General features: G+C 51.7%; 11 protein-coding genes across 11 annotated transcripts; 5 read left to right on the plus strand and 6 right to left on the minus strand.

The window, feature by feature from the left end:
• Positions 1–1,108: 1,108 nt before the first annotated feature.
• PG998_011809 (uncharacterized protein) lies at positions 1,109–2,545 on the plus strand (the record flags this gene model as incomplete). Its single annotated transcript, XM_066878625.1, has 5 exons — positions 1,109–1,273; positions 1,356–1,604; positions 1,675–1,847; positions 1,956–2,347; positions 2,484–2,545. The coding sequence occupies 5 exons, from the start codon at positions 1,109–1,111 to the stop codon at positions 2,543–2,545; spliced, it is 1,041 nt and encodes a 346-aa protein (XP_066727679.1).
• A 1,393-nt stretch (positions 2,546–3,938) lies between these two features.
• PG998_011810 (uncharacterized protein) lies at positions 3,939–4,638 on the minus strand (the record flags this gene model as incomplete). Its single annotated transcript, XM_066878626.1, has 2 exons — positions 3,939–3,962; positions 4,033–4,638. 2 exons carry the CDS (start codon positions 4,636–4,638, stop codon positions 3,939–3,941), a joined length of 630 nt encoding a protein of 209 aa, XP_066727680.1.
• A 1,751-nt stretch (positions 4,639–6,389) lies between these two features.
• PG998_011811 (uncharacterized protein) lies at positions 6,390–7,751 on the plus strand (the record flags this gene model as incomplete). Its single annotated transcript, XM_066878627.1, has 1 exon — positions 6,390–7,751. The coding sequence occupies one exon, from the start codon at positions 6,390–6,392 to the stop codon at positions 7,749–7,751; it is 1,362 nt and encodes a 453-aa protein (XP_066727681.1).
• Positions 7,752–8,240: 489 nt separating this feature from the next.
• On the plus strand, positions 8,241–10,426 carry PG998_011812 (uncharacterized protein; the record flags this gene model as incomplete). The annotated part of the gene is made up of 3 exons (XM_066878628.1): positions 8,241–8,352; positions 8,426–8,737; positions 9,132–10,426. The coding sequence occupies 3 exons, from the start codon at positions 8,241–8,243 to the stop codon at positions 10,424–10,426; spliced, it is 1,719 nt and encodes a 572-aa protein (XP_066727682.1).
• Positions 10,427–13,835: 3,409 nt separating this feature from the next.
• PG998_011813 (uncharacterized protein) lies at positions 13,836–14,126 on the minus strand (the record flags this gene model as incomplete). The annotated part of the gene is made up of 1 exon (XM_066878629.1): positions 13,836–14,126. The coding sequence occupies one exon, from the start codon at positions 14,124–14,126 to the stop codon at positions 13,836–13,838; it is 291 nt and encodes a 96-aa protein (XP_066727683.1).
• A 232-nt stretch (positions 14,127–14,358) lies between these two features.
• PG998_011814 (uncharacterized protein) lies at positions 14,359–14,628 on the minus strand (the record flags this gene model as incomplete). Its single annotated transcript, XM_066878630.1, has 1 exon — positions 14,359–14,628. The coding sequence occupies one exon, from the start codon at positions 14,626–14,628 to the stop codon at positions 14,359–14,361; it is 270 nt and encodes an 89-aa protein (XP_066727684.1).
• Positions 14,629–15,910: 1,282 nt separating this feature from the next.
• On the minus strand, positions 15,911–17,308 carry PG998_011815 (uncharacterized protein; the record flags this gene model as incomplete). The annotated part of the gene is made up of 1 exon (XM_066878631.1): positions 15,911–17,308. One exon carries the CDS (start codon positions 17,306–17,308, stop codon positions 15,911–15,913), a length of 1,398 nt encoding a protein of 465 aa, XP_066727685.1.
• Positions 17,309–18,301: 993 nt separating this feature from the next.
• Positions 18,302–18,523, plus strand: PG998_011816 (uncharacterized protein; the record flags this gene model as incomplete). Its single annotated transcript, XM_066878632.1, has 1 exon — positions 18,302–18,523. One exon carries the CDS (start codon positions 18,302–18,304, stop codon positions 18,521–18,523), a length of 222 nt encoding a protein of 73 aa, XP_066727686.1.
• A 311-nt stretch (positions 18,524–18,834) lies between these two features.
• PG998_011817 (uncharacterized protein) lies at positions 18,835–20,872 on the minus strand (the record flags this gene model as incomplete). The annotated part of the gene is made up of 8 exons (XM_066878633.1): positions 18,835–19,010; positions 19,090–19,176; positions 19,249–19,333; positions 19,386–19,562; positions 19,648–19,976; positions 20,057–20,133; positions 20,193–20,270; positions 20,334–20,872. 8 exons carry the CDS (start codon positions 20,870–20,872, stop codon positions 18,835–18,837), a joined length of 1,548 nt encoding a protein of 515 aa, XP_066727687.1.
• A 757-nt stretch (positions 20,873–21,629) lies between these two features.
• PG998_011818 (uncharacterized protein) lies at positions 21,630–23,412 on the minus strand (the record flags this gene model as incomplete). The annotated part of the gene is made up of 4 exons (XM_066878634.1): positions 21,630–21,795; positions 21,861–22,361; positions 22,411–22,893; positions 22,946–23,412. The coding sequence occupies 4 exons, from the start codon at positions 23,410–23,412 to the stop codon at positions 21,630–21,632; spliced, it is 1,617 nt and encodes a 538-aa protein (XP_066727688.1).
• A 1,215-nt stretch (positions 23,413–24,627) lies between these two features.
• PG998_011819 (uncharacterized protein) lies at positions 24,628–27,742 on the plus strand (the record flags this gene model as incomplete). Its single annotated transcript, XM_066878635.1, has 2 exons — positions 24,628–25,054; positions 25,185–27,742. The coding sequence occupies 2 exons, from the start codon at positions 24,628–24,630 to the stop codon at positions 27,740–27,742; spliced, it is 2,985 nt and encodes a 994-aa protein (XP_066727689.1).
• Positions 27,743–27,981: the final 239 nt, after the last annotated feature.

Here is a 27,981-nt window from a genome sequence, read left to right on the forward strand (position 1 = left end):
TTCGAGCAAACGTGAGAGGTGCAGTACAGGAGTGAGTTGGGCTTATCTAATGATCCTGGAGGGAGAGTTTTCCAAAATCTGGATTCGTCTCCTTGGCTCATTGCCACGTATTGACCGCCATATGAGTGTGTGCTCTTGTCTACAATCGTTTCGTGTTTCTTTTTGTATTTCTTCTGGCATATTTTTCAACACGACACATTCGCTTCATCCCAGGAATACTTGAAGTTAGTAGATAACATACCATCGAAGAACCAGTGGGCAGTGGTAACGAATAGCCTTGAGTCTAACTCATCCAAACCGTCATTTATGCTGGTATTCTTTTTTCCTTTTTTGCTCTTCGGTTCAATGAAGGTATAATCCAATAAAAACGAAATATTTATGCTGGTATGTATCAATACATGTTTAGTACCAGGCTTTAAATCTCGTGACATTTATTTTATTTTGTCAATTCTTTTTCAGTAGTTTTCACACTACGAAACAAATGGTGATAACAAATGGAGAAGAATAAATTAGCAGAGGCCCTGTGCTAAACCGCGAAATTTATGAATGATAGCCGTTGTAGATGCCGGGACTATCAATCTGTTGGACACACGCTAGGATCCAAGCCGGCCGTTGCCCTCATTGACCCGAAACGGAAGCCCTTTTATATTAATGTGTAAGGGAACCATCGTATCACACATGCTGACCGTGCATGAAAGCAGTTGATGCGGCCTCTTTGATTTGCTGAACCCATGTTGTCGGTATCAGCAGTCCGGGGTGAAAGCTGCACGAAATAGACAGGAGTGATCCCCACGCCAAGATCTAATTACCCTATTGGCTCTGCGCATTACGGGATCGACATCGACCGTTTGACAATACGGTTAGCATCCGAAAATAACCGCCAAGTGGATACTTAAAATACAACAGTATGGGTTACATCCCAGAACCTGATATATCTCTTTAGGACGATGGTGGCGTGACAGGAAAACGTTGGGAGGACATTTGTTCCCCTTATTCAGAGAGCAAGGTATTTATAGAGATGGCCCGGGACTCGACTCAATGATCGATAGTCACTGAAGATCATCACATACATTCATAGACTTATTCGCATTCGACGCAGTCAAACACAATGCGATTCCAGGGAGCTCAAGTTGTGGCAGGGCTGATGTCGGTTCTGCCCGTAGCCCAGGCCCTGCTCCGTTTCTCCTGTTCCCAGCTCGTGGTCGAGCGTCTCGACCCCTTAGTCAACCCTGGGGTGGTAGGATCCCCCCACCTTCACCAGATCATCGGTGGTGTAAGTCATACAATCTCACATACCAGCAATCGTCTGGCCTACCGAACTCAGCGATGTTGTACCCTAACCACGAAATGAACAGAATGCTTTCAACGCGTCCATGGACCCCGCGAAGCTCGACATCCCCAGCGCAGCGACGTGCACGACATGCCAGTTCGCCGAGGACTTCTCCAACTACTGGACGGCGGTGCTCTTTTTCCGAGCGCGCAACGGCACCTATCACAGAGTGCCCCAGAAGGGCAATGTCTTCTTTGAGCAAGCGAATGGTGGCATGACCGTGTACTATACTCCCACCTTAAACGGTAACGGCAAGGTCACTGCCTTCAAGCCGGTAAGATGGTGACCCTTCTACATTACGTCCCAATGTACTGAATACAAGTTACTGACTCTATTGTGCACAGGGCTTCCGTATGATCGTTGGAGACCCTATGGAGCGCACCGCGGCAGGTGCGGCGAAATACCGACAACTCACGTTCACCTGCCTGCAAAACTCCATGACGCGAACAGGCGAGACCAAGAACATGCCACCGAAGCCATGCCCAGCCGGCATCATGTCCAACATTCGCTTCCCCACGTAAGTGTATCCACCGACGCAACACCCCCTAAAACCCCGAATCACGCTTCTGGCCTTGGATAATACCCTGTTACTCTCTGCTGATCAGCATCCAACCCCTTCCCCCAGATGCTGGGACGGCAAGAACCTCGACAGCCCCGACCACGCAAGCCACGTGGCGTACCCGACGAGCGGCACCTTCGAAAGCGGGGGGCCCTGCCCGTCGACGCACCCCGTCAAGATCCCGCAGCTGTTCTACGAGGTCATCTGGGACACGACCAAGTTCAACAACGCGGCCGACTGGCCCGCCGACGGCTCGCAGCCCTTCGTCTGGAGCTACGGCGACGCTACGGGCTACGGCACCCACGGCGACTACGTCTTCGGCTGGAAGGGCGACGCCCTGCAGCGTGCCATGGACCAGAACTGCCAGAACAACCAGTGCAACGGGCTGCGGTCGCAGTCCCTCCAGCAGGGGAACCAGTGCACCGTCAAGACTACGGTTAACGAGAATATCGATGGATGTGAGTAACCCCCAGTGGTGATGATATTGACAACGATTTCTCATCGATTCTCCTTCATTCTTCTCAAACATACGTTTCCTTCGATACGTCTGTCTCATGGTATAGGTGGATACCTGCTAAGATTTACCCCTTTCAGGGCTTACCGAGTTGCCTGGTGGCATGGCTGTCACTGATGCTTCGGGTGAGGTTATTTACTAGGTACCAAATGAGGCCTATTATACCAGAGCTCACAGAGATACTGGAGGGTCCTCGAAATTGTGTTATCTTCAACTACCCCTGAGCCCCTGAGCCCCTGAGCCCCTTTCCTGGCTAAAGCGTTGGGCACAATACCAAACTGTATTATGATGTCACCATAGTTTGGTCTATTGCATAAATTGAACAAAGAATGACATTTCAAGTAGATTAATCTAATGCACTCCATTTGAACTACTCTAATGCGGTGTTCTATTGATTTTTAATGTGGCTGGCGTGGGTTAAGAAATCCTCATAAGGAGTTTTCTCTCTCCATCCCTGCCCATTCTTTAGGAGCACGTAGCCTAGGGGCAATTCGAGAAGAAATACAATGCCATATATGTCAAAGCACCACCCGGAGCCCACTGCATCGTCGAGAGGTTGTTGTATCGCGATCCCCACCGCTGCGCATAGACATCTTACTAGGCTGTAAGATGCCTGCACCGTGGCCGATACCGTTGGGTTCAAGTCGGTCAGAAGGGTTCCGCACATCTGAGGTGGTCGTATTAGGACCTCCAGTAATCCCATAGCTCGTGAAATGCCTGCAGGACAAAGGACTTACTGTGAAAATGCATGACGTTGTAGCGCCTGTCAAAAATTGCATGACCAAGGGTGCTGACAAATGCTGGTGGTGGTCTGTTAGTCCAGGCAGAAATATGATAGGTGCAGTAAACTTGCCGTCTTTTCCATCAAGGTTACCCCATAGGCTGCTGTGCCTAACGCACTGATTACCACCATAGCGTGGAACCCCTGAAAACGGGCCTTCTCGATGGGGAATCCTGAGATGTCGTTCCCCTTTTGGTAATGGCCACTTTCCAGCCCGTACCGTGACGCGAACCTCTGAACGTTCCTGTTCAAGATCTTCCCTACTCACTGTCAATATTCTCCCCAACAAAACCAGATGGTGTATTAGTCTTACCCGTAACATATGAGCCCAAGGCTCCGCCAACTCCTGAGGGGATGTAAACCAGCCCCGCCTGTAGGTAGTCTAGTCGATAAATATCCACGCACTGGGCTGCCAAAGATTTTCGGAGCGCCATTTTTACCGTGTATGTGATTGATCCGATGCAAATGATGGAAAAGTTCGCTTTGTCGCAAAGGAGCCTCATGCACGCAAAGGGGTTTGGGATTCGGTATTGCCGTTTACGAGGCGTTATCGTTTCTGCCTCTCGAGTCCGGTCCTTTATAGCCAATCCAAATAGGCTCCGTCTGATCCCCGAGACTTGGATACTTCCGTTGCCCACGATCTTCCGTTGGGCTTCTGGGAGAAAGAGCACAATGATCAGGAGGTACACCCCGGTGAGTATGGCCAGGAACCAGAAGATCCACCTCCAGCCCAACTTCTGGGTCAGCACACCTGCTATGACTGGTCCGAAACTTGGCGCTGCATTGGTGCTGGTTAGTCGTAAGCAAGAAAGCCATCTGGTCCGTCTGTTAGGAAAGTGGGAAGATACGCACAATATCTGCAGTGATCCAACATACGACCCGCGCTCGCCAACCGTGGTAATGTCGGCAAGGACTCCAAATGAAGCACCATAGGTTCCTTTGACAGTCAGGGAGGACTCAAAGTCACGGAGTAGGACTGGCCTACCAGATGAGCCAGCACTCTGCACCATACGAAGAACCAGTAACCCAGCATATGACTTTTGCAGCGCGATTCCGATATTGGATCCGAAGAACATGACGAACATGACGATATACGCAAATCTGCGACCCCCTTGATCGGCGAGGTCGCCCATAAACTCCGGCGCGATGCCGGCGACCACGAGGTACGAAGTCACCGTGAGATTGATCAAGGTAAGAGAGACTTTGAAGTCATCCGTCATGGGCACCAGAGCGGGAAAGTAGATATAGCTGCACAGCGTGGAGAACATGGCCCCAAAAGAAGCCAAGGAGCTGATCCAGACTTTCTCGCCGTGTGTAAAGATCGAGTAAAGCGGCTCCAACCTACTTGTGGAGCTCTCGTCATCCTGGGGACCTTTTTCGGGGTCGCTTCTCGCCTCCTGCAAAGCCGCCGGAGCAGCATCTGCCCTGTTTGGTGTCTCGCTGTGATCAGACATAGAACCAAGGAGAATGGACGGTGACCTATCCAAGGAATAGACGAAAATCAAGAATACCATGGGTGAAAGCCATTTCGCTCAGAAACTTTCGCCGGAATTGACGGGAATGCAATGCTGCAGTTGGCCAAATCCAACCGACAACCAACATGGGTTCATGGTGCTGCGGGGTATAAAATAAGCCCCTTGTCCGATCACCATTCCAGCCTGCCATGGCGCTTCCGAGCACGACCAACACTCTTGGAATTCGCATTCGCTTGTTGCTCGTTAAACTGGAGATATGCTTGAAACATAACTATAGCATGGTCCCACAAGCGAGTTCTCTTGATTGAGCGCACCTGTCCTGTGCCTGGGAGTCACAAGGTCCTCCACAGTCCGGGCCCCCTTTTTCTCTTCCATTTGATCGTTACTATACGGCTCACTCAAAATAGGCGAATGACGGTAGCTCCAGAAAAGAGCGTCTTTAGAAGAAATTATGATATTGATGGGGTTCGAGCGCATGGGGTGCTGGTATTGTTAAGCCCGTATATTCCGCTCCCCCCTGATTCCGAGCCAGTTGAATTCGCCTGAGCGGTGATCAATCTCAGGGAAAGGGTCAAAGTCGTAACTGTTAAGTTCCAGGCGTAGCATGCTATATCGGCTGGTTAATCGGGAAATACAGAAGGATGTGTGATATTCGCTACTCTTCCACGTGGTGCCTTCCGCGTACCAATGCCAGCACTTGTGACTTCCATTGTAGGAGATCACTTAAAAAGGTCATCTACGTGGTAATTGAAATGAGGAGAAAGACATTACAGAAACGAATTCCATATCCTATGTGCCTTTTCATTCGTATGCATTAATATTCATCTATTCAGTGGTAATCGTTTCTGGTGGAGTTTGTCAAACTTGCTTCCCTTGACGTGTTTTGACACATATTTCTATGCTACATTGAGTCACTGAATGTCTTGGGTACGACGTGTAAACATCCATTTTAGTTGATATATGACCCTTTCCACTGTCCAAGATGGGCAATGGCGAGCAGCTTTTGCTTTTTCTTTTGGGTATATATACGAGGAATCTGTTTTGCAAGGCTTCCCAAGATTTGTCAGATCTAGGAGTCTATAGTTAGCGGACGCCCGGGCTCGAAGGTTTTTTTATTTGAAGGAAGGGTCGAATGAGGTGCAGTCCAGCTACATTCAACTTACCTTGAAAGACATCCCCAATTTCAGGCCCAAGAACTTGTGCGGCCGCTGCTGTCCAACAGACCCAGTAGGCCACTGGCGACGCATTAGGAAATGCCGGAGCTGCTCCTCAACCTCTGACCAGCGGTGACCTGGGCTATAGACATATGAGATTCTACAATTGCCGAATCCGGACCAAGAGGACACTTATTCACACTTTCATTGGACGGTGACCAAAGTACGAATACTAGGTGAATACAATACACGTCGACAATTAGACATGCCACCACTCAAACTAAAGCTTTAACTAATTAGTAGTATTCATTCAATGTTCCATAGTACAATTACCTTTATCCGTGTTTTTACACAACAAGCTTTGTATCTACCATGTTATCCCTTTGTGGTCTAACAATGTTGCCATCTCCGATCGGGTTTTCTGCACTTAAAACTTGAACACGGCTCTTGGTACAATCCGCCTTATCGCTGAGTTTAACTCATTTTTTCCATTTGCTCGTATTTCACCTCATCCTTGCTTTCGGGTCAGCGCATGCTTTTCTTTCGTTTATATACTGACCTTCTATATACCCCAACATGGTTTGCTACATCGCTCCGCTGGCTCATCAGTTGAGGCTCGAGAAGGAGAAGAATGGGCGTCTCGAGGAAGAGAACGGGTTTCTCAAACTCAAGATAGGCGTCTTGGAGCAACAACTACATGAGCTTTCAAAATCCGGGGCCCGATCAGGAACACCAAGTTCCACCAGTGGCAGCACAGTTGCCAAAGTCTCACCAAAGCCATCTCAGAAATCTTACCTCCGTCCTACCGTATCCTCGTCGAATCGCTCGAAGACAGCTGAGCTAGTCGAGGAGGAGAAGACTGCTCCTCCCAAGGTCGACGTAAGGTACTTCAAAAGCGAGAAAGGCTTCACCTATGTTTACGATGATGGGCGTCTCGTTGACGTGACGCACCTTACCGGGGTCGTCTCACGCGACTTCTGCCTCACTCAATTGGGGCACCGCAATCCAACTCGCTATATGCAAGATACCGAGTCTTCATATAGGAAGATATGGAAGAGTTGGGAGCATGGATTCTCCGACTGGGGCAACTCCTTTGATTCAAGTGCTTCCTATTATTACAGCGACACATCGACGTGGATGGACAGCTGCCAAGATGAAACACAGCCAGCAGATGATGACCCGGATGAGACACCTGCTCCTGAGCCGGAATCGAAAAAAGAGATTTTGGAGCAAGAGACGCGCTATGACGATTCCAGCTGGGAGAACGAGGCAGCATCGTACGTAGGGATTCCGTCTACCATCGGTTACCAACTGTTGGATGAAGCGCTCGATCTCGCAAAAATGGCTTTTCACGACTTCTGCAAAGAGCACCTGCCACTTCTCTGGAAAAGAAAGTTCCAGGATGGCTACACAGAAGTCAGATTCGAGTGGGACACGAACGAATCATACCTACGGTACTGGAACATTCCCAACACGCCCGAGGTCAGGGCACTTTATGTCCTCAACGCATTGCACAGTGCCAGGCAATTGAGAAACCTGGTCAGCCATTTTTCAGGAGAGATCATGCGGGGCTTCGACTACGACACTTACATCCAGCGTGCTCAGAAAATGGCCATTGCCGTTAACGATGCGGCAAGAGCGGCCGAAGTTCGGGCCTTGCGGGACAAGCTGAGGAAGGTGGCAATGGACGCACTCACGGCAATGGAGAACATGGGATATGCATCGCTGGTCCAGATCCGACGGGAATGGGAACCATGCCACGAAAGATTCCTCAGTTATATCAGTCAGTACGAGGAAGACTTTATGATCAATGGCAAGTTCAAGCCTTCGCCTGCCCTCAGGTTGGCTGCTCAGTCATGCATATGGCAGAGTGAGAACTACAACTCCATGGACTCCGACTCGGAGCCCGACTTGAATAACGACGAAACCAAGCTTTAAAATGTGCAAAGAAACAGGAACAAATTACCAAATCAGTAAGGTGTTCGTTCAGTGGAAGGAACGAACTTGGGGGATGGTGGGATCCACATAACTGATCTAGTAGAAGGCAGCCAAAGGATAACGGAAGACTGGCAAGAATGAGCTGGCCTAATAAATTTACAATTAATTGATTCCTCGATATAAACGATGGCATCTGTTTTGCGACCCTGGATTGTTTGACCACGTATGTGAAAATGTACGGTTGAATGGATGGTTGAGTAAGCAGTGGGGCTCTCACTAATAGAGAACATTTTCTAGGCACCTAACCACACATTCGCAAGATCAGCAAACACATCCAACTTCACACCAACACGTCCTCGACGAAAATCAATTCGTGAGACCGTCTCGTACTTTTTTATCTTCCTACACAGTGATTTCCCGTCAGTCCACTGTACCGAATTGAACCCGTATGGTCTTCTTGTCCTACGAGGTAGGCATTTTTCATTGAGGATGGCTACCATCCACAATCTGCCGCTGGAGATCGTCCGGCACATTATTGGGTTCACTCTTACGCCGCCCTTTGATCCTTTTCGACGTGTCCTCAACCTAAGGCTCGTGAACAGTAAGTCATCCCGTCATTTCACCCTGGAAAAACTTGCCGCAGTGATACTAACTGGATTTCGCGAGGGAAATAGGACTGTTTGACCAAGAGGTCATGTACTTGATTGGCAAGCTCGAGGTGCTCCGACACGAAAGCGTACGTAGGCGTGCAGTTCCCTGGCACCACCCTAACGACAGCGTCGCCGCCAGGATGGAGTCCGAGGTCCAGTTCCTGGCACGTTATGCCTTGGATCGGCCGCACGACCAGCGCTATTGGTGGGCCAATTTTTCGGCCTTCCTCAACCGCATGGTCGATGCCATTCAGGCGGGCTTACATCGGCATGTTCTGTTCTCGGTGGAACAGCAGTCAATACCGGACGGCGATGACGACTACTTCCGAAGCCGTAGTAAGCGTCTGGTGATGCTGACCAGGCTCTGTCGTTATTGGTTGAACAGGCCCAAAGAATGGCTTTTGGGATGTAAACACGAAAACGTCACAATTGAAAAATTCATGTTTGGCGATCGGTTGACGTTTCTATTAGAGCAACTCTACCCCAAGGATCACACCACGATCCTCTTTGAGTCGTGGGAAGGGGTCCTGCTTCATTCTTGGGCACTGTTGAGTCCGCCCGGGGGCGAGGGGTTAAGCAGCACAGTGGTGAATCGTTTTTCATTCGGGTAATTGATTCCTTCCCCTAATAAGTTGTCCCTCTTCCTTTTTCCTTTCTTGGTTTCCAGAGAGACTTGGAGAAAGGCTGAAAAACTCGGAAATTTATAGGTTTCTACTGAAAGAAGAACTAGTATCCGAACATAGAGGAAATAGGAACGTGCTTGACGCCATCCGCCACCTCGACTCCTTAGAACCGATCACCACGCCGCTGCTCTTTGCTGGAAAAGTCGAACATTTTCATGAAGCCGTCCAGCATATTCCTAATCCTTCCTTCGACATCAATGACGAAGTCGCCCTCTATCTAGATAAAGCTGTCTGCTCTGGCCGTCTGGACATGGTCCGTAGCGTCGTCCTGGACCCGCCACGTGGCCCGCCACACCAGCTGCACGGTAAACTGATCGAAGACGCAATTATCCGGGCGATCCGTGAGAGGCATGAATGCATCGCGTGGTTTCTGCTGGGGCTTCGCGGTCTACCAAACCCGACTGACGCGGGAGAAACAAGGAATGGACTCATGCACCACGGCCTGCGAGAGGCCTGCCGTGCCGGCTATGCCAACATTGTGTCCCACATACTCGAGACAGAGCAGGCCAGCAAGTATTATGGCCTGGAGCTCAACTGTTGCCGAACCCCTCTGGAAATCGCCTGTGGCACCGGCCGCGAGGATATTGTGCGGCTGTTATTGGCCGCAGGCGCGAATCCGCGCGGATTCGGAGAACCGCTCACGCACGGTGTGCGGTGTCGCGATTTCGAAGGCCACTACATTTACAGCACCGGATCCATGTTCGCGGCCGCCGTGGGTGGGCATATCGGGGTCGCCGACATCCTCGTTAAAGAGACCGACCTCGACCTTGGTGGGCCCGACTGGCGGCTCGCGGCAAGAGGCGCCATTGAGTGCGGACAAGCCGTCTTTCTAGAGTGGATTCTTTCGCAGAAGATGACCGGTAGCGAAGAATGGATCGACGAGCGGTTTGACCTCCTGGGCGAGGCCTGCGTCTGGGGCAACGCGGACATCTTAAGAGCGCTCGATAGGCAGGGCTTCCTAAAGAACCGCCCCGTCTGGGCTTTGGGATTAAGATCACTATCGCCATCCATGTGGCAAGAATTCGAAATAGACTCGGATTCGGAGACGTTTTCCTATTCACCCCCACCGACTCCCTATCCCAATGACAGAGACCGCTCGCTCTTGCGGTTCGGCTCCCACAGGCCCTACATTAGATTTGAGTCTCCGCTGATCGCCGCCATGTGCTGGTCCCGCGCGGATGTGGTGGAGTTCCTCCTCGGACTTGGATGGGAGCCCGTGGAAGACATTCTGAAGACCTCGGTCGGGCCGCGATGGAAACGGGATCGGTTCCCTAGGAGAGCGGAGAGGCACATGGTGGACGCTGAGGTCTGGGCGTGGGAGGCTCGTGACGTACTACCCTAATTGATGTGCGCGGGTTGGAGAATACATGGGCTAGCGGTAACAATGAAGTGCTTCGTGCTCAACTACGTAGACGAAATTCACTGATTCTTATTACTTAGAACCCATTGCTGCGAAGCATTATCTTTAGACCCGATCTGTTGAATCTATTGAAGGATCAAAAAGGGGCACGACGCCACCCTCACCTCACATAGGCAATGCATATCATAATATCATATGGGCCACTTCGAAGGCGTCGCCACATCGAACAATGATTCCCAATCGCTGCCCGAAATGGTATAGTTCTTTCGATCTCGCGGTCGCGATTTCGAGTATCAATGAGGGCTCGTCCACTCAGCCTTGGGCGAGACCAAGCGTCTCAGGGGTAACACAGTTAGGCCTCGTCAACGCCTCTCAGGGTTGGGGCAACATTCTAAGATGTCAGACATTTTCTCACTCGCATCCAAGAAAGGGATATAGGCAGTTTATTGATGAAGTTCATTCCTTCTTACCCAAGGACAAAGTCGAGGATCAGCTCGTGAAAACCGAGAATTATGCCTGCAGCTCTGGCCGTGCGACACCAATACCAAGTTCTTGGGGATTCATATGGCCCATGGGGGCCCCTGTGAGAGCCCCTGCAGCGGCTCCCTGCTCTAGATGCTGCTGATGCTGCCCTATGGGCCCCTTACCATCATCATGCAGTTCAAGCACGGCCGCTCGGAGTCGGCGGCGTCGGCGGCGCAGAAACCACAGCCCGGCACTGGCCACGACCGCGACCGCGCCAAGACCTGCTCCTATTCCTATTCCCGCAGAGGCGCCTGCGGACACATGATTGCCAGCGGAACTGGGCTGGGCCTCCCCCGTTGGGGAAGTTGTGTCTTGAAAGTAACCATCCTTGGGTATGGTGAAATAAGACGTCAGATTTTCGGGAGCGGGGGCTTGAAAGGGCTCCCCCAATGCCGGGTTGCCTGGCAAAGGGTGGTCGCAATCCCCTCCGGAATGGTCCGTGTCATTACAACATGCCCAGCTTTTCGAGTTGCGTTGGTAGACGAGATCCCAATTGTGTCCTCCTGTTTAGTCGAGGCCCACGGCGGCGGGTCAGCATTGTACCGCACCAACTCACACGGGTAACAAAGCAATAAATGGGATGCTGCGAGCGACTTCAAGATGTTGTCTGCTTACTGCATTGCTGCCTACAATCAGGAGCCGGGAAGTTCGGGTCTGTGCAGCCGGCCCTGTAATACCCGGAGGTTCCCGGTGGGATTCGGTCGCTGACGTGACATAAGGCATTACCGAGGCATTTGTCCCCCCAGCCGCAGCACGGCAGAACGGTGGCCGTAGTAGTGATGTTCCCACATGGGGACATTTTGGGCCAGTAAGTGGTTAAAGACCCATTAAACTTATCGATCGAGAAGGCGTAGCAGGCAACTCCAACTCCCATGTTGCTACTGCTTTTGAACACTGTGAGAAAATGATCGCGTCGCCGAGGCCTAACGTTCTGGTATTGGCGGCTGTTTATGACTTGACAGCGCGTGTAATTCTCCTCTGGAAAGCACAAGGGGGAGGGGAGGTTGGGATTGAAGGAGGACGATAATTAAGGCCAGTCCTCTGGGGGGGAGGGGGGGCGGGTATGGCAAGGGACGTAATGCTTTTATGCCATTCACAGTCAGGAAAAGACTGCATGATCTGCAAATATAGCTCTATTTGCGACATGATGCACAACAATGGTGGCGCAAATGAAGATTATAATGCAGTCAATCACGGCGTGGGCTAACCCCCTTTTCCGGAAGCCTTACAGTCAGAATCATGTCGTACGACTTTGCTGATCGGGAGACGCTACCTCGATCTCCTTCCATTTATTCTTGGCTCTGTTGTGGAACTTATACACTCACAGCCTGGTGGGCTCAAGCGTAATTAATACCCAGCAAAAGTGAATATGCCTCCCTGACCACAACACGTGCCCCCCTGTCACTCCCGGAACGATACCGAGAAATAGCTCGGTCCTGCAATGTCCTTTTGGAATCAGATACGCATTATATCATTAAATTTGGCTGCAACACAGGTGCATGTGTCGCGACCGAAATTCGTAGGCTCCAACGTGCGGGATTACCCTGTCTTGGCTCAACACGCTGCGAGCATTCGACTTTACTAATCGCAATGAGGACGCCAGCGAACTATATATGTACCCCAATGATTAGGCCGCAGATTTCTGAGATTATAATGATACATTCATAGTAAAGAATCGGGGCATGTGTTCCGTCGTCCGACGGATACCCAAAGAACAACGAGAATCAAATTGAAAACTCTGGGGAACTCGGAGACACATATATTCCTGTTGAAAATGGGCAGAGAAACTCTGACTGAACGCATTCGCCTTTATGCCAGGTCCTTTGACAATAGCACTTCCACCCATGTCCATGCAACCCCTATTGTTAGCTAGATACCCATTCTCGCACCAGCCACCTTTTAATACCTCTGCCATCAGTATGAACCCAGAATGAGCGGGAATAAGTTCTGTGGTGTGCTGTATGAAGTGCAAACGAATTAAAACGTGGTAAAATCTCTGCGTAGATAGTGTGCCAAGGATAATTCAGTGTCGGGTATGACGTAGGAAGAGGTTGCAGCATCCTTCTCGGAACGCCATACATATGTTTCGACAAATCCTATGATCTGGGAGATCAATTCCTAACCAAGACATCTCGACACTGTCAGCAGCAAGTGGTCTGCCCAGAAGTCTGCCTGCAGCCAATCGGCCAGAGTCTTGGCCACCCAATTTAATAAGTATTCGCCAAGACTACCAGGTCACCAATATATGACATACACATGCATATACGGAGTAACACAGACACCAAGACTGCCCAATGGACTTCGGTGCGTTGCCATTCTCTTCATGAATGGACCGCTTCTTCTACCTGCTCGGCACGTGTTATCCTCTGACTGTTATCCGAACCGCAGTGTCCTATCCTCCTCCTGCACTAGACTGAATGCCGCATGGCAAGTGTCGCGGCCGCCAGTCTTGCAGGTTTTGTTTAAATTGCCGTGTGGTAGGTGGATTGCAGCCTTGCAGCTTTGCCCACCTTCACGGACTGCCGGAGAGGAATGAGCGTACGTCTCTCAATATTCTCAGATACAGGTGTTCCTGTGGGACAATCCCAGTGTGCCAGCAGTTTTTAGACCATCACATCCTGTTGATTGTCCCCTTCTCAACATCTCCCTGAAATATGGTGTACTACTCTAATCTGTCTGTTGCTACAGCACAACTATAGCAGAGCCGTCTAGTTTCTTTGATCAGGCTCGATATACTTGAACAAGTTCCGCCGCTGTGGTATATGAGACAGCGGGCATCGTCGTGCAGTTTCCATACGGCCGCATCCAATTCGACGAGGCGCTACATTCTTCTAAAACTGACACCGGGTCGTCCCCCTTGCTCTTCCTAGGAGTTCTTCAGATTCGATTCGTCGTTAACCCTTTCGTAAATGGTCTGGGTGATGGGGTCGCGGGCAAGGCGGCCCGACGACTTGCAGCCAGAGTAATGTTTCATGAACTCCTGGCTCAACAGACGAGCCTTCTTTATCCTCTCGGCGGTTGCGTAGAGGCCCGTGCCCTGTTTATCGACGTAATTGCGGGCAATCTCCAAGGGAGGCGTCACAGGAGCGAGATCGGGACTAGGGACAGTCACTGCCTTGGAGGAGTCGGTAACGACAAGCTTCACTGAAGGGGCCATGGCCGGAGCCGGAAGGCCTACCACTGAGGTAGTAGCAGGAGGGGCGAGGGCAGTCTTGGTATGATTAGTATGGCTGGAATCTTTTGCGGTTCGACTTCACTCACAGTGGCAACACGTTTCATGTCTGTGATCAAAATATTCTTGCCCATAAACTCTGCGTCTTGCAATATCAAGGCCGACACGGTTGCGAGGCACTCGAGCCCGAAATATAGGACACATCTGCCTGTGAGCTCTACTGGCACGAGTTAGCGGAAACATAGATGAACCAGTTAAGACAGGAGTGCCCACCACTTGAGTCGCTTTCCCAGGCAATGGTGTTTTGCCAGTTAATGGTACAGGGCGGCACCATTTCGTGTGCCAGGAAGTCGGCGAAGGCTTCTTTGGTGGTAGCGACATCAGGTTGTGTCATCTCAATGCCCGATAGCCATACCCCCTGGCCTCCGTCCTTGGCAGATTCGAGCCAGTCCTGCTTGGATAGGTCGAAGATGGCGTGGATGAACATGTTGGCTGTACAGTTGACTCGCAAGTAAGGAAAAAAACATCAGTTCATATGGTGTCAATTTATATAGCAAATGCTTGAGACCAGTTGGAATGTTGAGTTTGGGTTGGGGGGATGAGAAGGCAGAGAAATGACAGCTTGACATCGAACCGAAAAGAATGAAGAACAAAAGAAGGCAGAGTAGTCAGCGTGTCATGCTCCGGGTGAGTAGGTAGGTTTTTTAATTACTGATTGCACTTTGGTGAATGTGGGTGCATCAGGCCTCAGTTTTGTTGACGTGGGAGGCTCGGAAGGTGCTGCCCTAATTGATGGAACCACGCCAGCAGTAACCTGGGTAGACGAAGACGAAATTCCCCGGTTCTTGTTACTCGAAACTCATTACTGCGTTGACAGCTCGATATCAGACATAAAATTAAAGGATATTACATGGAGAAATGACCTACTTAAGTGTCTACTGACGGTTGTTTCAACGACCATCGGTCGATTGGCATGATCACAAACGCTTGAGTGCTAGAAACAGGTACTACAGATAGAGCATGAGCAGTTATTCATCCATTATTCTATATATCGAAGTAAGCTTCGATGCCCACGTCCTGCAAAACGTGACGGCCGGAGCCAGAGCGTGTAGATGTCCGAGGCCCATTAAGTTGACGGAATGATAAAAGTATTCCATGTCAAGTTGATGGCCGGAGAAGGCTTTTTGGATTATTAGTACGGATTTCACTTGCACAGCGGGTTATTACTTACCATGCTTCCGCCTTACATGAGCGCGATCGTTAGCTTCTTGCCCATGAACTCGACCTCATACAGGATGGAGGATCACACGATAGTTTCAAAGACCTCGAAGTCGAAAAGCAGGAAACATGTGCCTGTGAGATATTCGTTCCCGAGTTAGCAGAAATATCAATGTGTCGACTGCAATGGAACTGCCTACTCTGATCTTTCCTTTCCCAATGAATGGTGCAAGGTGCTCCTAGTCAAAGAAGTTGGCCAAAGCCCATCAAATCGATGAAGCGCCGAACCACTTGCTGAGGAGATAGCCGCAGCAGAGCGACAAGTGATTAGCTAAAGCCAGAAGAGAAGAGTGCGCCGAAGCACTGGTCGAAGAGGTGGCCGCAGCAAGAACAGAAGGGATTTGCCAAAGCCGAAAGAGAAGAGTGCGCCGAAGTACCTGTCGAGGAAATGGCCGCAGCAAGGAGAGAAGAGATCATCCAAAGCCCATCAAATCGATGATATGCCAAGGCACTTCGTATCGAGGTGATGGCCGAAGCCAGGAATGAGGTACTCAGTATGAAGCGGAAAGGCAGGACAATCTTCTCACATTGCCTGCACTAACCTCAGTCCCAGGGCCTCGACAAAGTTCAGCAATGATGCGAGTTTCGTTTTCATAACCGTGCAAGGTATGATCAGCGTTTCTTCTGGCATAGAATTGCTCAATAGACATGGGGCCCTCTCCCAAATGCGTCCAAGTCGTGTAGTGCACCCAGCAGGCCTCACTGCCCTTGGAGTTGGAGTTGGAACCCTCCGCCTTCACCGTAACCTTCCGGACTGCGACCTGGAATTCCGAGCGGCAAGCTTGGCAGAACAAGACTCGGCTAATAGCAATTTTTCGCGAACGTATATCAGCCGCGGATATCACGGGTGGCGTAAGAGCACCCACCTCTTTATCAATCAAGTACAAGCCCACGCGTTCCAAGTCTTTGAGCAATAGAGGATAGGAATGGAGACAGTATTTTCCGCACCCGCAGATATAATGATCGTAGCGCGGTTCGTATCTGGGGAAGTGTCTCGCTAGGAACGCGCGAAACAGTGCGAGCGAGAGGAACTGTGAGAGCCTCCACAAATACATCCAAAAGGACAACGCCATGTCCCTCCATCGTCGCCTCCATGAGAACCTCCACCCACTGAGCGGGCACAGGACAGAGTATCGCTGTTGAACGAAGAGGCCGCGGCCGGGGACCCAGTTGATCTTCGATGACCACTGGAAGTTCAGAATGTTCCGGGAGTAGAGCCACTTGTCGAAGGACTGCGGATGGTCCTCGACTTCGCCGACCCGTACCACTGGGCGCTTTCGTCGAATATCGTCGGAGTCTTCGAAGGACGCTTCTTCGGCGCTGTCCATAAGGTGGTTGATACCTCGTTCTTGCATTACCCTTCTCTGAATAGCATAGATGACCAGTGGGTGGATTCCCCGGATTCGGTAACCGTTGTACAAGGTCAGACCGTACTTGGCGCACTCGAAGCCGCTATTGGGCTCCATCGAGCGCATGGGCGAATGAATCGACGAGCACCATGGACATGCAACATGGCCATTTTGAGCAACCATTTCCGCCAATCTGACGTACTTGGGGTACATGCGGCCGTTCCGGCCCATCTTATACAATGGAACGGGAGGGTTCCATACGAAGTCATCCATGACGGGTTTGACGCGCGCAAGAAGGGCTTTGCAAGTGACGGAGAGCTTGACCTGGTCTTTCAAGTCGAGACAACCGACAATCTTGTCGAAGAGCTCATTGGGCATTCTCCACAGGTTCTCGAACATGGTGTTTGTCTCTGACAATACGAGAGCTGTGGTGAGGTCGTGGGCATCGGCAGCCATGTCCTCTTCCTGGGAGGCGCCAGGCGCAATGGTCTGCTTGTCCTCAGACATGTTGCGGTCTTCTTGATGAGGGGCTTGGTCCATGACTGGCACCTGGTTCTCGATCTCTGTGAAGATGAATAGCAGGTTAGATTCGCATCAGGATGAAAAGCAAGGGACTGTCCGGGACTTACTGGCAGGTTGCTGTTTTGTGGTTTGTGGATGGCTTGTTTGGCGAGAGGTGAGAGAAGCACGGATCGGAATTAGTTGACGTGTTCCTCGTGCGCCAAAGCTTTCTTACTGATTGTGAAGATCGTGGCAAAGAAGAAACCACCTATTTCGGTACTGAACGGGGGGCCTAAAGTGAACCCCCGGGCTTCGACCTAGCACCAGACTGCCAACACATAAACACATAACTTGCTCCGCATATAGCTACGGGCCCTCGAGGGTCCTGGGTTGATGGGACTACGAAATGATGTCATATCCCAGCTCACAACTCCCCCTCGTATTGCATCTCTCGCCTAGGGATACCTTTCAACACGAGAGGTAATTCTGTCATCAAGGGTATCGACGATACCAGAAACCAATACCTTTCAATATTTCGCAACCTTCAACCTTCTCATCCTCGACTATCTTCAAACATCCCGAGTTCCCCAAGGCAAGTCCAGTTCTTACCAGTCCCCAGGTTCATCCTCAAGAAACGCTTCATCTCACACCTTCCACCTCCTCAGCCTTCCCTTGCACCATTCATGGTATCTTAACTTCTCTACCACGACTATCTGCAAGCATTATCTAATATTTATTCATTGCAGGCTATGGAGATATCCTAACTTCGTCAACCAAGAGTAGCTCCAAAAGCCCCCTTACCTCAGGGTCAGTACAGTCTTTGCAAGTTCCTTCATATCCCAGCTCATACAAACACCCTATCTAACACCTTCCACCTCAAGATACTTTTGAGAGTTTCTCAACCTTCAACTGCTGCCACTTTCAAGACATCCTCAACCATGTCAACCGCCAATTCCTTGAGCCTTTCCATTCCCTTTCAAGCCGGTACTGCCGGTACATCCCTTACCAACCCCCTCAACTAGATACTCAGTCATGAAAGCTTACAAGATCAACGACATCCAGATTCCCACCACGGACGACGCCACCAATAAAGAGACTCTGTGCGAGATTGACGTCGACCTGGGCAACCGCGATTTCGGTGCCTCCCGTGCCTACAAGAGAGCCCGCAAGGGTTTGAAGAGGATCCTCAAGCAGGGGATCGAGCCCCCCCCCCCACGACATTACCAAGTCGAAATTCGAGAGAAGCATGAGTAAATCCCCGGCGCCATCAGTGCCCACTACGACTGGCATGAAGACACGACGGCGGCTATGCTGAGGGACCTAAAGGCCTACAACCTGCAGCGGCAAGATGGTGGGAGATTGTGCTTCAACACGACGAATACCATACACGTTTGTTGAATACGCTCCAATATAGAAGCTGATGTGACTGTGGTTACCATCCGTAGCCAGCCGACTGGATTCATTGCTATAGATGTTGCTTGTCTCAGCTATTCCCCAATTGATCTCGGAAATTCCATACAAGATCCTGACCCCGACTGGTATACACAATTCTTGCAAACCCAATTTCATTTGCCTGGGCAATCACTGATATCGGCCACCGACGCCGGAACCAACTGAGCAGCCTCGGTCCCGTTCCCGAACAAGACCACCGTCTCGCCGTCGGGGCTGTACTTGGGCCATGCCAACCCGGCGGATGTGGAAGGGTCCTTGGAAGAGTCCGTGGCGAAGGCTACCCACATGTCTGGATCAAGAATGGCATTGTCAGTAAGTCATTTTCTTGAAACGATTCTCATAACAAAGGAATTGTAATTGTTTCTGACCTTCCATGGCGTAGCTCGTTTGCCACTCCAACTCGGTCGAGTTCCCACGGAACTGATAGTGCGTCCCAAAGATAACGGGCAAATCGGCTGCAACAAAAAGAAGTTAGTCAGTGTATGCCTTGATCTGATAACCCATCCCAGATCGCCACCAAGACTCACAGCTATGCATCGCCCCGAGCCAGTACCGGGGAGTAATGTTGGAGAAGTTGCCCGCGAACAGGTAACGGTAGGACGTGTGACCATACTTGAGTCGGTCCCTAATTGTTGGTCAGTACTCTAAGCTCTTGATATCACACAGCATTTGCTGCCGGAGGATAGAGGAAGACAAACTTGAGCTCCGCCCGTACGCCGCAGTCCATCGGCGCAAACCCGCCCGGGGCGCCGGGTGGCTTTGGCGGCGGCGTGGTCTGGGACTTGTTGAAAGAATCGCCGAAGGCCGCGGCTTCATTGGAGGTAGTGCCCGTGATCAAAGGCTGTCGTTTCCATGTTTTGGTTAGCATGTGATTAATGCTTTCTTCCGAAATCCCAACGGTTTTCTATCTATTTGTAAAGGCTTACCACTTTGGCCACCAGCCCTCGCTCAAGCCGCTCGGTGTAGTTGGAGAAGACGGTGGTGTTGTCCACGACGGCGCCGAACATGGGGATCTCGTCGCCTCCCGACTGCAAGATGCTCTGGAGTCGTAGGGCGGGGACTTCCTGCATGCAGGCGAGCTCCTCGGCGGCCTTGAGACCCCCGCCGCAGCCGGCGAGCTCGGCGAGCTGCGAGAACTTGTTGGTCGCGCTACCGCCCTGAAGTCGGCCCCCGACGGCGCCGGAGTTGGCGATGGCGCCCGTGATGATGGGGTCCTCGCCGTTGGCGTATACGTAGGACGTGACCAGGCCGGCTCCTTTTTCGCGGCAGGGAAGTAGTAGTTAGCCAGTAGCGATGAAGGGTAAAGGTATGGTTGTGGATATTGGGGTTTGTTACCTGCGCTTTGGCCCCATATGATCATGCGTTCCGGATCTCCCCCAAAGACCTCGATGTTGTTCTTGGCCCATTCCACCCTTGGCAGTTTGTCAGTCCGCGCTCCAGCTTCTCTTGACCTCTCTACGGGGGTACTCACACCAGTCGCGCATCAAGGTATCCTGCATTCGTCATGGCGCCGTTAGCACCAGGGAAGCCGAAGACATTCATACGGTAGCTAGCCCAGTTGTCAGCATCATGTATGCTCCCGTACCCACAGGACAGGAACTGCGTCACCTACTTGAACGTAATCACGATATGACTCTGCATCCTCTGCACCCACCGATCCGGCACCTGATACGGCGCATGCCCCCCGCCCTCCTGCAGCCTCCCGCCACAAACCCAAATGATGACGGGGACCTTCTTCTTCTTCGTCTCCTTGTCCGCCTCCGCCTCGACGGCCGGCCTGCGCGGGGCCCATACGTTCAGAAACAGGCAGTCCTCGCCCTGCGGGTCGGCGTTCTGGAACTCCGGGACGAGCTCCCAGAACAGGCCCGTGTGGGCGCCGCTCTGCTGCACGCAGAGGGTCGGGTACTCGCGCGCGTAGCGGTGGCGCCCGTCGTCGGCGGCGGCCAGGGGCGGCAGGAACCGGCGCGCGCCCACGGGCGCCTGGCCGTACCGGATCCCGCGCCATTGGCTCACGTCCGGGGTCCCGCCGGGGCCCGCGTCCACGAAGCCCGTGTAGCGGCCGCTCGTGGTGTGGACGGTCAGCGCCTCCTCGTGCTTCTGCACCGCGCCCCCGAGGAGGCCGATGGTGAGGAGCGCTGCGGGGAACTGCATGTTGGGCTTGTCGGGGAAGGGCACACGAGAGAGGCTGGGAGGGTTTGGCAGCAACGCAACATCTGAAGCGAGTATTGAGGGGAGAAATACAAGCCCAAAAGGGGGAGTTGTGGTAGCAGCAGGACTTGAGTCCTTTAACTATGGTAGGTATCGATTCCATCGTGCCATAAACATCATTGATGCGCCCACTCGTTGGTGAGGGGCTTCTCAACTTCGATACCGGCAGAAGACCTCATCTATGACGCTGTGCGATGGTATACAACCATGTTCAGTAAAAGGATATCCCGCGAATAAGAGTTCGTTCCCCGCGATCCCCCAACCACCATCCAGGTCGAACGAGAGATGTCGAGTGAGGAGAGTCACTCGGCAATGTAGATCCCTGCCCGCTTCGAAATATCAACATTAGCCAGTATCCGAACCGCTGGTTGCCGTACTTATCCAGCCCATACTTGGATCTTGGCAACGCAACGTCAACGGTATGCAATTAATTTATAGTCACATCGTGTATGCACTACCAACTCATGATCTAGCATAAGTGCCGTGTGACCTTAAGCAAGCAATATGGACTAATATCATTAGTAATACTTCGCATTGAGGACCTCAACCGGTATAGAACGGACAGAATATGCTGTGCCTTTGGCCCAATCAGCTCTCACATGCAACCCCAAAGCGCAGATACTGGATGCATCTGCAGGCTCATCCACAGCCACCGTCTCCTCCCGGGCATGTACTACTTGCACATCCCCGAAGACACCGCTCAACTATCCGGTGAGTCAACTTTAACATTGATGGGCGCCGTGCCGGACGGGAGATTTGGACAGAAATCCTGGAAGACTGCGGCCACTCGATTGGTAGAATCGTAGTCCTTGTTACACTGGTACCAGGCACTCGTCAGCACGAAAATGGCATCGGTGGCCGCGAATCTGCCAAGACAGCCAGTCAGTCATTGATGAATGGTAGCTTTGCCCAAAGTTTGTATTTTTCTTACTGGGCTTCCTCTTGGCTCCTATCGGGCCGTGCAAGGTATACGACGCACGACTGGTGGCGGATTATCTCGTCGTAGCCGCCGGCAGCAGGCCAGCTGCTCAGATTCCAGAACCCGGGCGTATCGTAGAGGACTTCCCGTAGCATCACGCAGTCGTCTTGTGTTGGCGAAGTGCTCTTGGTCTTACAAGTGTAGGGGCCCATGGTGCATTTCGGTTGGTGGTCTGGAGTAGCATTCCAGACCATCGTGAGAAGCTCGGGTGGCTCACCTGCCCCCGAGCCTGCCGGATCAAGCGCGGCGACATCTGACTTGGTACTGCCCGAATCGAGCTCACCGGCAACGGAGTGAATCCATACGTTGAGTCGCGCATTGCCACCGCTATTAGGCAGATTCACACAGTCGTTGCCGTACCATGCACCCAGACGTGGCACCTTGGCAGAGCCACTCATGGTGCAGTTATCAGCGGCATCCCTCAGGATGTTTACGAGATCGGTAGTCGTGATCCTGCCATTGTCAGCACTAACTTCAGTTTTTCGGGTAGCTGTGTACCTACAAAGCTGGCTCGGTAAATTGCGTATCATTGCGTGACACAGATATCGCGCATCTTTGATTGTATTTCAACAAGTTGTAGTAGTTGTTCCCCTCGAAGGAGCTCAAAGTCCAAAAGCCAGGATTAAACTCCAGTATGCCTTGCAGGACCTTGCAGTCCTCCCAGAGGGCCGAATCCTTGAGACCCTCACAATTGCGGGATTGCACCGTGCATGCGGGTGGAGGAGCGGAATCAGGTGTCCATATGGCCGTCATGTGCTTGTCCACGACTTGGTCTGTCGGTGGGTTTGCTGCTTCCTCGCGGCTTGGAAGGGATTTCACGCCATCCCTTGAGTGAATCCATAGCTTCAGCAACGCAGTAGTGCCACCCCTGTTTGGACAGGTCAGTGATATAGTCGCACCCACATGGATGATATTATCGTGGTCAGCAATGCCACAAGATCGACCGGCATTTCTCATTCTGGTGGTTACATCGACGGTGGAAATCCTGCTACCAGTCAGTGCCAGGTATAATTGTGTCAGGGTACTCGAGTGCCTACTGGGCATAGTCGTTGATGTTGTCATCATCACGTGCAAGGGACAGGATGCAATCGTTGTAGTAGCCCAGGATACCGTAATTGTTGCGCGTCTGGAAGTAGCTCACATTCCAGTAGCCAGGTGTGGTATCAAAGCCGGTCATCAGATCAATGCAGTCATCCCAGAGGGCCGAGTGATCAGTCGTGGAGCATGTGCGTGTTACCAGCGAGCAGAACGGGCCAACCCAGGGCACAGAGTGCCAGAAGACAATGAATCGTTCGTGTATGTTTTGGACTGCCGAAGGTGTAGCTACCGCGGCTGTTGAGGGCAAAGATACTGCCTTCTCGTCCGGAACAAAGCTCTCGTGGAAGTAGACGGTCGTGACAGTACCGTCACTGCGGGTGACATTGTGCTCGACGAAGCCCGGCTTGGTAGGCGCGGCGAGACTTACGAGGAAGAAGAAAAGAGATGTGATCAGGGTGTAGAGCATGTTGGGCCAAGCTGAAAAAGCGTTCGTTTCTAAGAAATTGTCCTGAGACTGTTCGTAAGTGATCAATGAAGGCTGAGCTATAGAGAACAAGTAAGATATCGACGCAAGACGATGGGTTTAGAAGGTTACCATGGAGGTCAGAGACTGGAAAAGAAGCATTGGCATCGAGAAAACCAATTCAGAACTCATTTGGTGCCCCTAAAGCCATCATCGTTCTCAAGGAAGAGAAGCGTACGCTTGACGACACGCAGGAAGTCATCGTTGCCGCGCATCAGTCACAACGAATGGCTCTCTCTCTTGTCGCTTCATAGCGCTGTGCTTAACTCATGTTTCGTGATCGGGGCGCGCAGTTATGGCGATATATTGCAGCTATTCGTTGTGTTCTTGTGACACAAAGACTGTATATAGTTCGTAGATGTGCAGGCACTACCATGATGGGATGGGACTTTCGAGTTAGTCATGATACCCGACGTCAAGTCAGCGCAGGGCCCTACCGGTGGTCGGCTAGAAATAGGTCAAATGGAGGGGTGTAGCATCCAACCTGCAGGCACTGCCCCTCCATGTCCATCCAATATTGCATCCGGTAATGTCAGCCCCGGAGAACGCTTTAACAATCTGGCGACCAATCTTGGTAATGCTTCTTACTCATGCCTTTACCTAGATTGTTTCGAAGACAGACATCTTCTCACTAGCTATATCAGCCTTTGAGGGAGACGGAGTCCTTTCTGACCTCTGGGGTTGTGTACGAACATACGAGAAGAAAGTTAAGTTTAAAGATCAGCGCTAAAACGGCTCGTATGCACTGTTTCTCTGCTTGAGGCGCCAAGCTGCTGATATCTCCAAGCCCCCTACCCCCAGCTCCGTGGGGAACAGGGGGTAATTCGGTTGGCTATCGCTCTACTCAATCACTGCCTCCCACGTATGCAAACTACAGTGAGTTGGTCCAGCTGGGAGCACCGCCCGGAGGGCTATCAACAATCAATTCGTACACCAGATCGAATCACATCACTCCAACCATTGCTTTTGCTTGAACTAGAGGAGCGAGGCAGACACGCCCGTCATCAGACTCATCACCATGCTTAGCTCAACGCAGCCCGACCAGGCTTTCTATAAGTATGATGTGAGGGCCCACGATTCTATCCCAGAACAAGGCCTATATCGAGAACTTTCCGTATTGGCATACCTACTACAAAGCAGCAGCGAAGCGAGCTCATTATGGAAGCTCTAGCGGCTATTGGCCTTGCGAGCAATATCCTCCAATTCATCGAATTCAGCGTCACGCTGGTCAGCGAGTCCAATGAAATCCGCCAGTCTATCAGCGGTACCACCAAGGAATTCGACGATTTGGAGAACATGTGCGAGTATGTTGGCCGCCTGAGCGCCGACTTGGAGAAAGCGTCACCATTGCACAATAGCTCTGCTCGGTGCTCGATCCGAGCTGAATACGACCTGATCCAGCTGGCCAGGAAATGCCAAAAAACCACAAACGCACTCCACAGCGACTTGAAAGCGCTGCACCTCGGCGGCCACCACCGCGGAAAGGGCGCCAGTTTCAGACGGGCTCTAAAGGTCACACTGGGCAGGTCTCGTATTAAGACTCTGGAGAAGGATGTTGAAAGATGCCGCGTCGATCTCATGCAGTGTCTGATGGTTATAACGAGGTGGGTTACCCGATTAAATAGCAACCCGCAACGATGACCTCGTCTCTTACATGAATGGCCATAGCAACAAACAATCTACCATAGTATGCTATTTGAAAGAACTCCGAACAGCCAACCTAAACCTCGTCCAAGATCACTCCACGAGTTTGCAAGAGATTACCGCCTTGGCTCAAAACATCAACCTGCAAGCAGCCATGATACAGGACACCCAGAAGGACAATGAAGTTCTACTCGAATCCCTACGCCATCAGCTTGCGCTGATAAACGCCAAGTCCGACAGACGGTGGATGTTGGAGCACTCCATAGTCGAGACTCTGCATTACGATGCTCTTTACGTACGGCATGACTCGATCCCGGACGCCCATGTCAAGACATTCCACTGGATACTGGAGAGACGCGCCCGAAATAAGAGAGGGGCCGTCCAACCTCGTTCTACGTTTCTGACATGGCTCACAAAAGGGGATGGCTTGTACTGGATATCCGGGAAGCCCGGCTCGGGAAAGTCAACTCTCATGAAATTCATCGCCGGCCATGCCCAAACTCGAGATGCACTGGGTAAATGGGCAGGCTCGGCGGACTGCACTGTTGCCGCTTACTACTTTTGGAGCGCTGGGACTTCCCTCCAAAAGACCATCGAAGGTTTGCTCCGATCTTTGCTCTTCGATATCTTCACACAGAAGCCTCAATTAATGCAAATCGCCGTCCCGGATCTCTGGTATGCACAGAACGGCTCTCTTTCTGCCCGGCAACATGACCCGCAATCCTTTCAAGTTCAGAGGCATTGGTCGGTTTCCAAGATGACAGCAGCCCTCCGGCGGTTGGCTTCCGATACCAGTGTCAATCACCGTTTCTGCATCTTCATTGACGGCCTCGATGAGTACCACGGAGAGCACCTAGACGTGATAAAAGTGGTTAAAAGTCTGGCAGAGGGTCGGAACTTCAAGCTCTGTGTTTCTAGTCGGCCGTGGAATGTCTTCGAGGATAGCCTGGGAGGCGAATTGGTCAAGAAACTCTACGTCCACGATCTGACAGCGCATGACATTCAGGAGTATACGTCATCCACCCTTGGCGAGGACAGCAACTGGAAAGCCGGGTCCTTGATAGACCCTCGATATCAAAGTTTGATCAATACCATCACTAGTAGGGCACATGGGGTGTTCCTATGGGTCCTATTAGTAGTTCGATCGATTCTAGAAGGAGTACGCGATGGTGACTCGATATACCTGCTCGAGCAACGTCTAGAGCGGATCCCGAGAGACCTCGAGCCCTTCTTCCGTCAGATACTATCATCAGTATCCTCGTTATACTATAGGCAAATGGCGCTATACTTCAGGGTGGCGCTGGAAGCAATGCAGCCCCTGACGCTTATGCATTACTACTACCTCGACCAGTGCTTCGAGTCCCGCCAAAGCGTATTCGATGCCCCCGTCAGACCCATTGACAATCACGACATCTTCGTCCGCCACAGTACAATGCGGCGACGAATCAACGCTCGCTGTAAAGGGCTGCTAGAAATCCATCTGATTCCATCCGAGACGAGACCGTACCTCGCGCACCAGGTCACCTTTCTCCACCGCACGGTGCGAGATTATCTACGGACCGACGAGATGACTATGTACCTGGAGAATATACTTGGCGACTATCCGGTGAATACTACTATGCTGACTGCATTCATCGGCATGTTGAGGGCACTGCCTACATCCGGCAAAGTGGGAACACTGTTTCAGGAGGCCTTGGTCTACGCCCATCGAGCAGAGAAGGAGGACCCCGAGAACGCCATGGTCAGTGTCGAAGAGCTTCACGAAATCATCTCGGAACGTGCGTTCCTTCCTAGCGAATCTACACAGATGGCTCGCGACGCAGTGGGTAACGGGCTCTGTGACTTTGTGGCTGAATGTATCAACGCCCGCCTCAGTGGTTTCCAAGACGTCACGAAGTTGATAGGTTATGCACTGGAGAGTAGCAGGTCGATGAATCAGGGGCAAGCCGACATGACGGAAATGATTCGCCTATTGTTGACCAAAGCCACGCACACTGCGTGTATCGACACCCAAACGTGGGTGGATCATATATATCATCTCTCGAGGATACTCGAATGGACCAAGAGCAACCTCGATTTCGTTAAAAGACAGAAGCGGATATTGGACCTGGTGCTGCCATGGGTCGAGGAGGTTGACGGTAAATACGACGAAAACGTGGCTTGGGGTCACCTTCTCGTGGCCGTTGGAGCATACGACTGGGTTGCCACTCCGAAAGCCGTTATTGATGCCCACGTCGAGCTTTCTCTGGCCGTGTTCGCACACGGGGCCGACCCCGACGCTTGCTATCACTACAGTACGGTATTCAGCGCTGTATGTAATCTCGTCCGGCATCGAAGTCCGGGCATCGAAGCCGAGAATCGCGGTTGGGTGCCGCCTCAGAAAAGGGCCCGCTGGAGGATAACGTCGGAGATATTGGCCAAGCTGATCGAGGCCATGGTCAAGGCCGGGGCTGACCTCGATGGCTTGGACGAGAAGGAGCTCCAGAGCGTCTTCCCACGCCCGACCGCCAGCCACCTCATCGCCACCATCAGGCATGGGAAGCAATCCCAAGCGCGGAGGGAGACGTCTACAACTGAACAGCCTATGGGATGGGTGAAGTGGGCGGCATCGTGGGTTTGGCGCCGTTGACCCTCCCCAGAGCTTTACGTTCTCACGCAGATCATTTGTACAGTCTTGCAGAGACGCCGGACTTAAGACACGAATGGGCGCACTTGGATTTTGGGCCTAAGCAAAGGATCACTTCGGTTCTGCCGAATTACTCAAGCTCGACAACGATGGAGAGCAAAATTGAAACTCATCGCAACATCTTCAAGAGCATGAGATCTTGAACTCAGGAGTCAAGGGCGATCAAATTGTGGAGGCAGCGC

The sequence above is a fragment of the Apiospora kogelbergensis genome, assembly GCF_038363985.1.
Source record: "Apiospora kogelbergensis strain CBS 113332 chromosome Unknown utg000007l_segment0_segment0, whole genome shotgun sequence".
Lineage (NCBI taxonomy): Eukaryota > Fungi > Ascomycota > Sordariomycetes > Amphisphaeriales > Apiosporaceae > Apiospora > Apiospora kogelbergensis.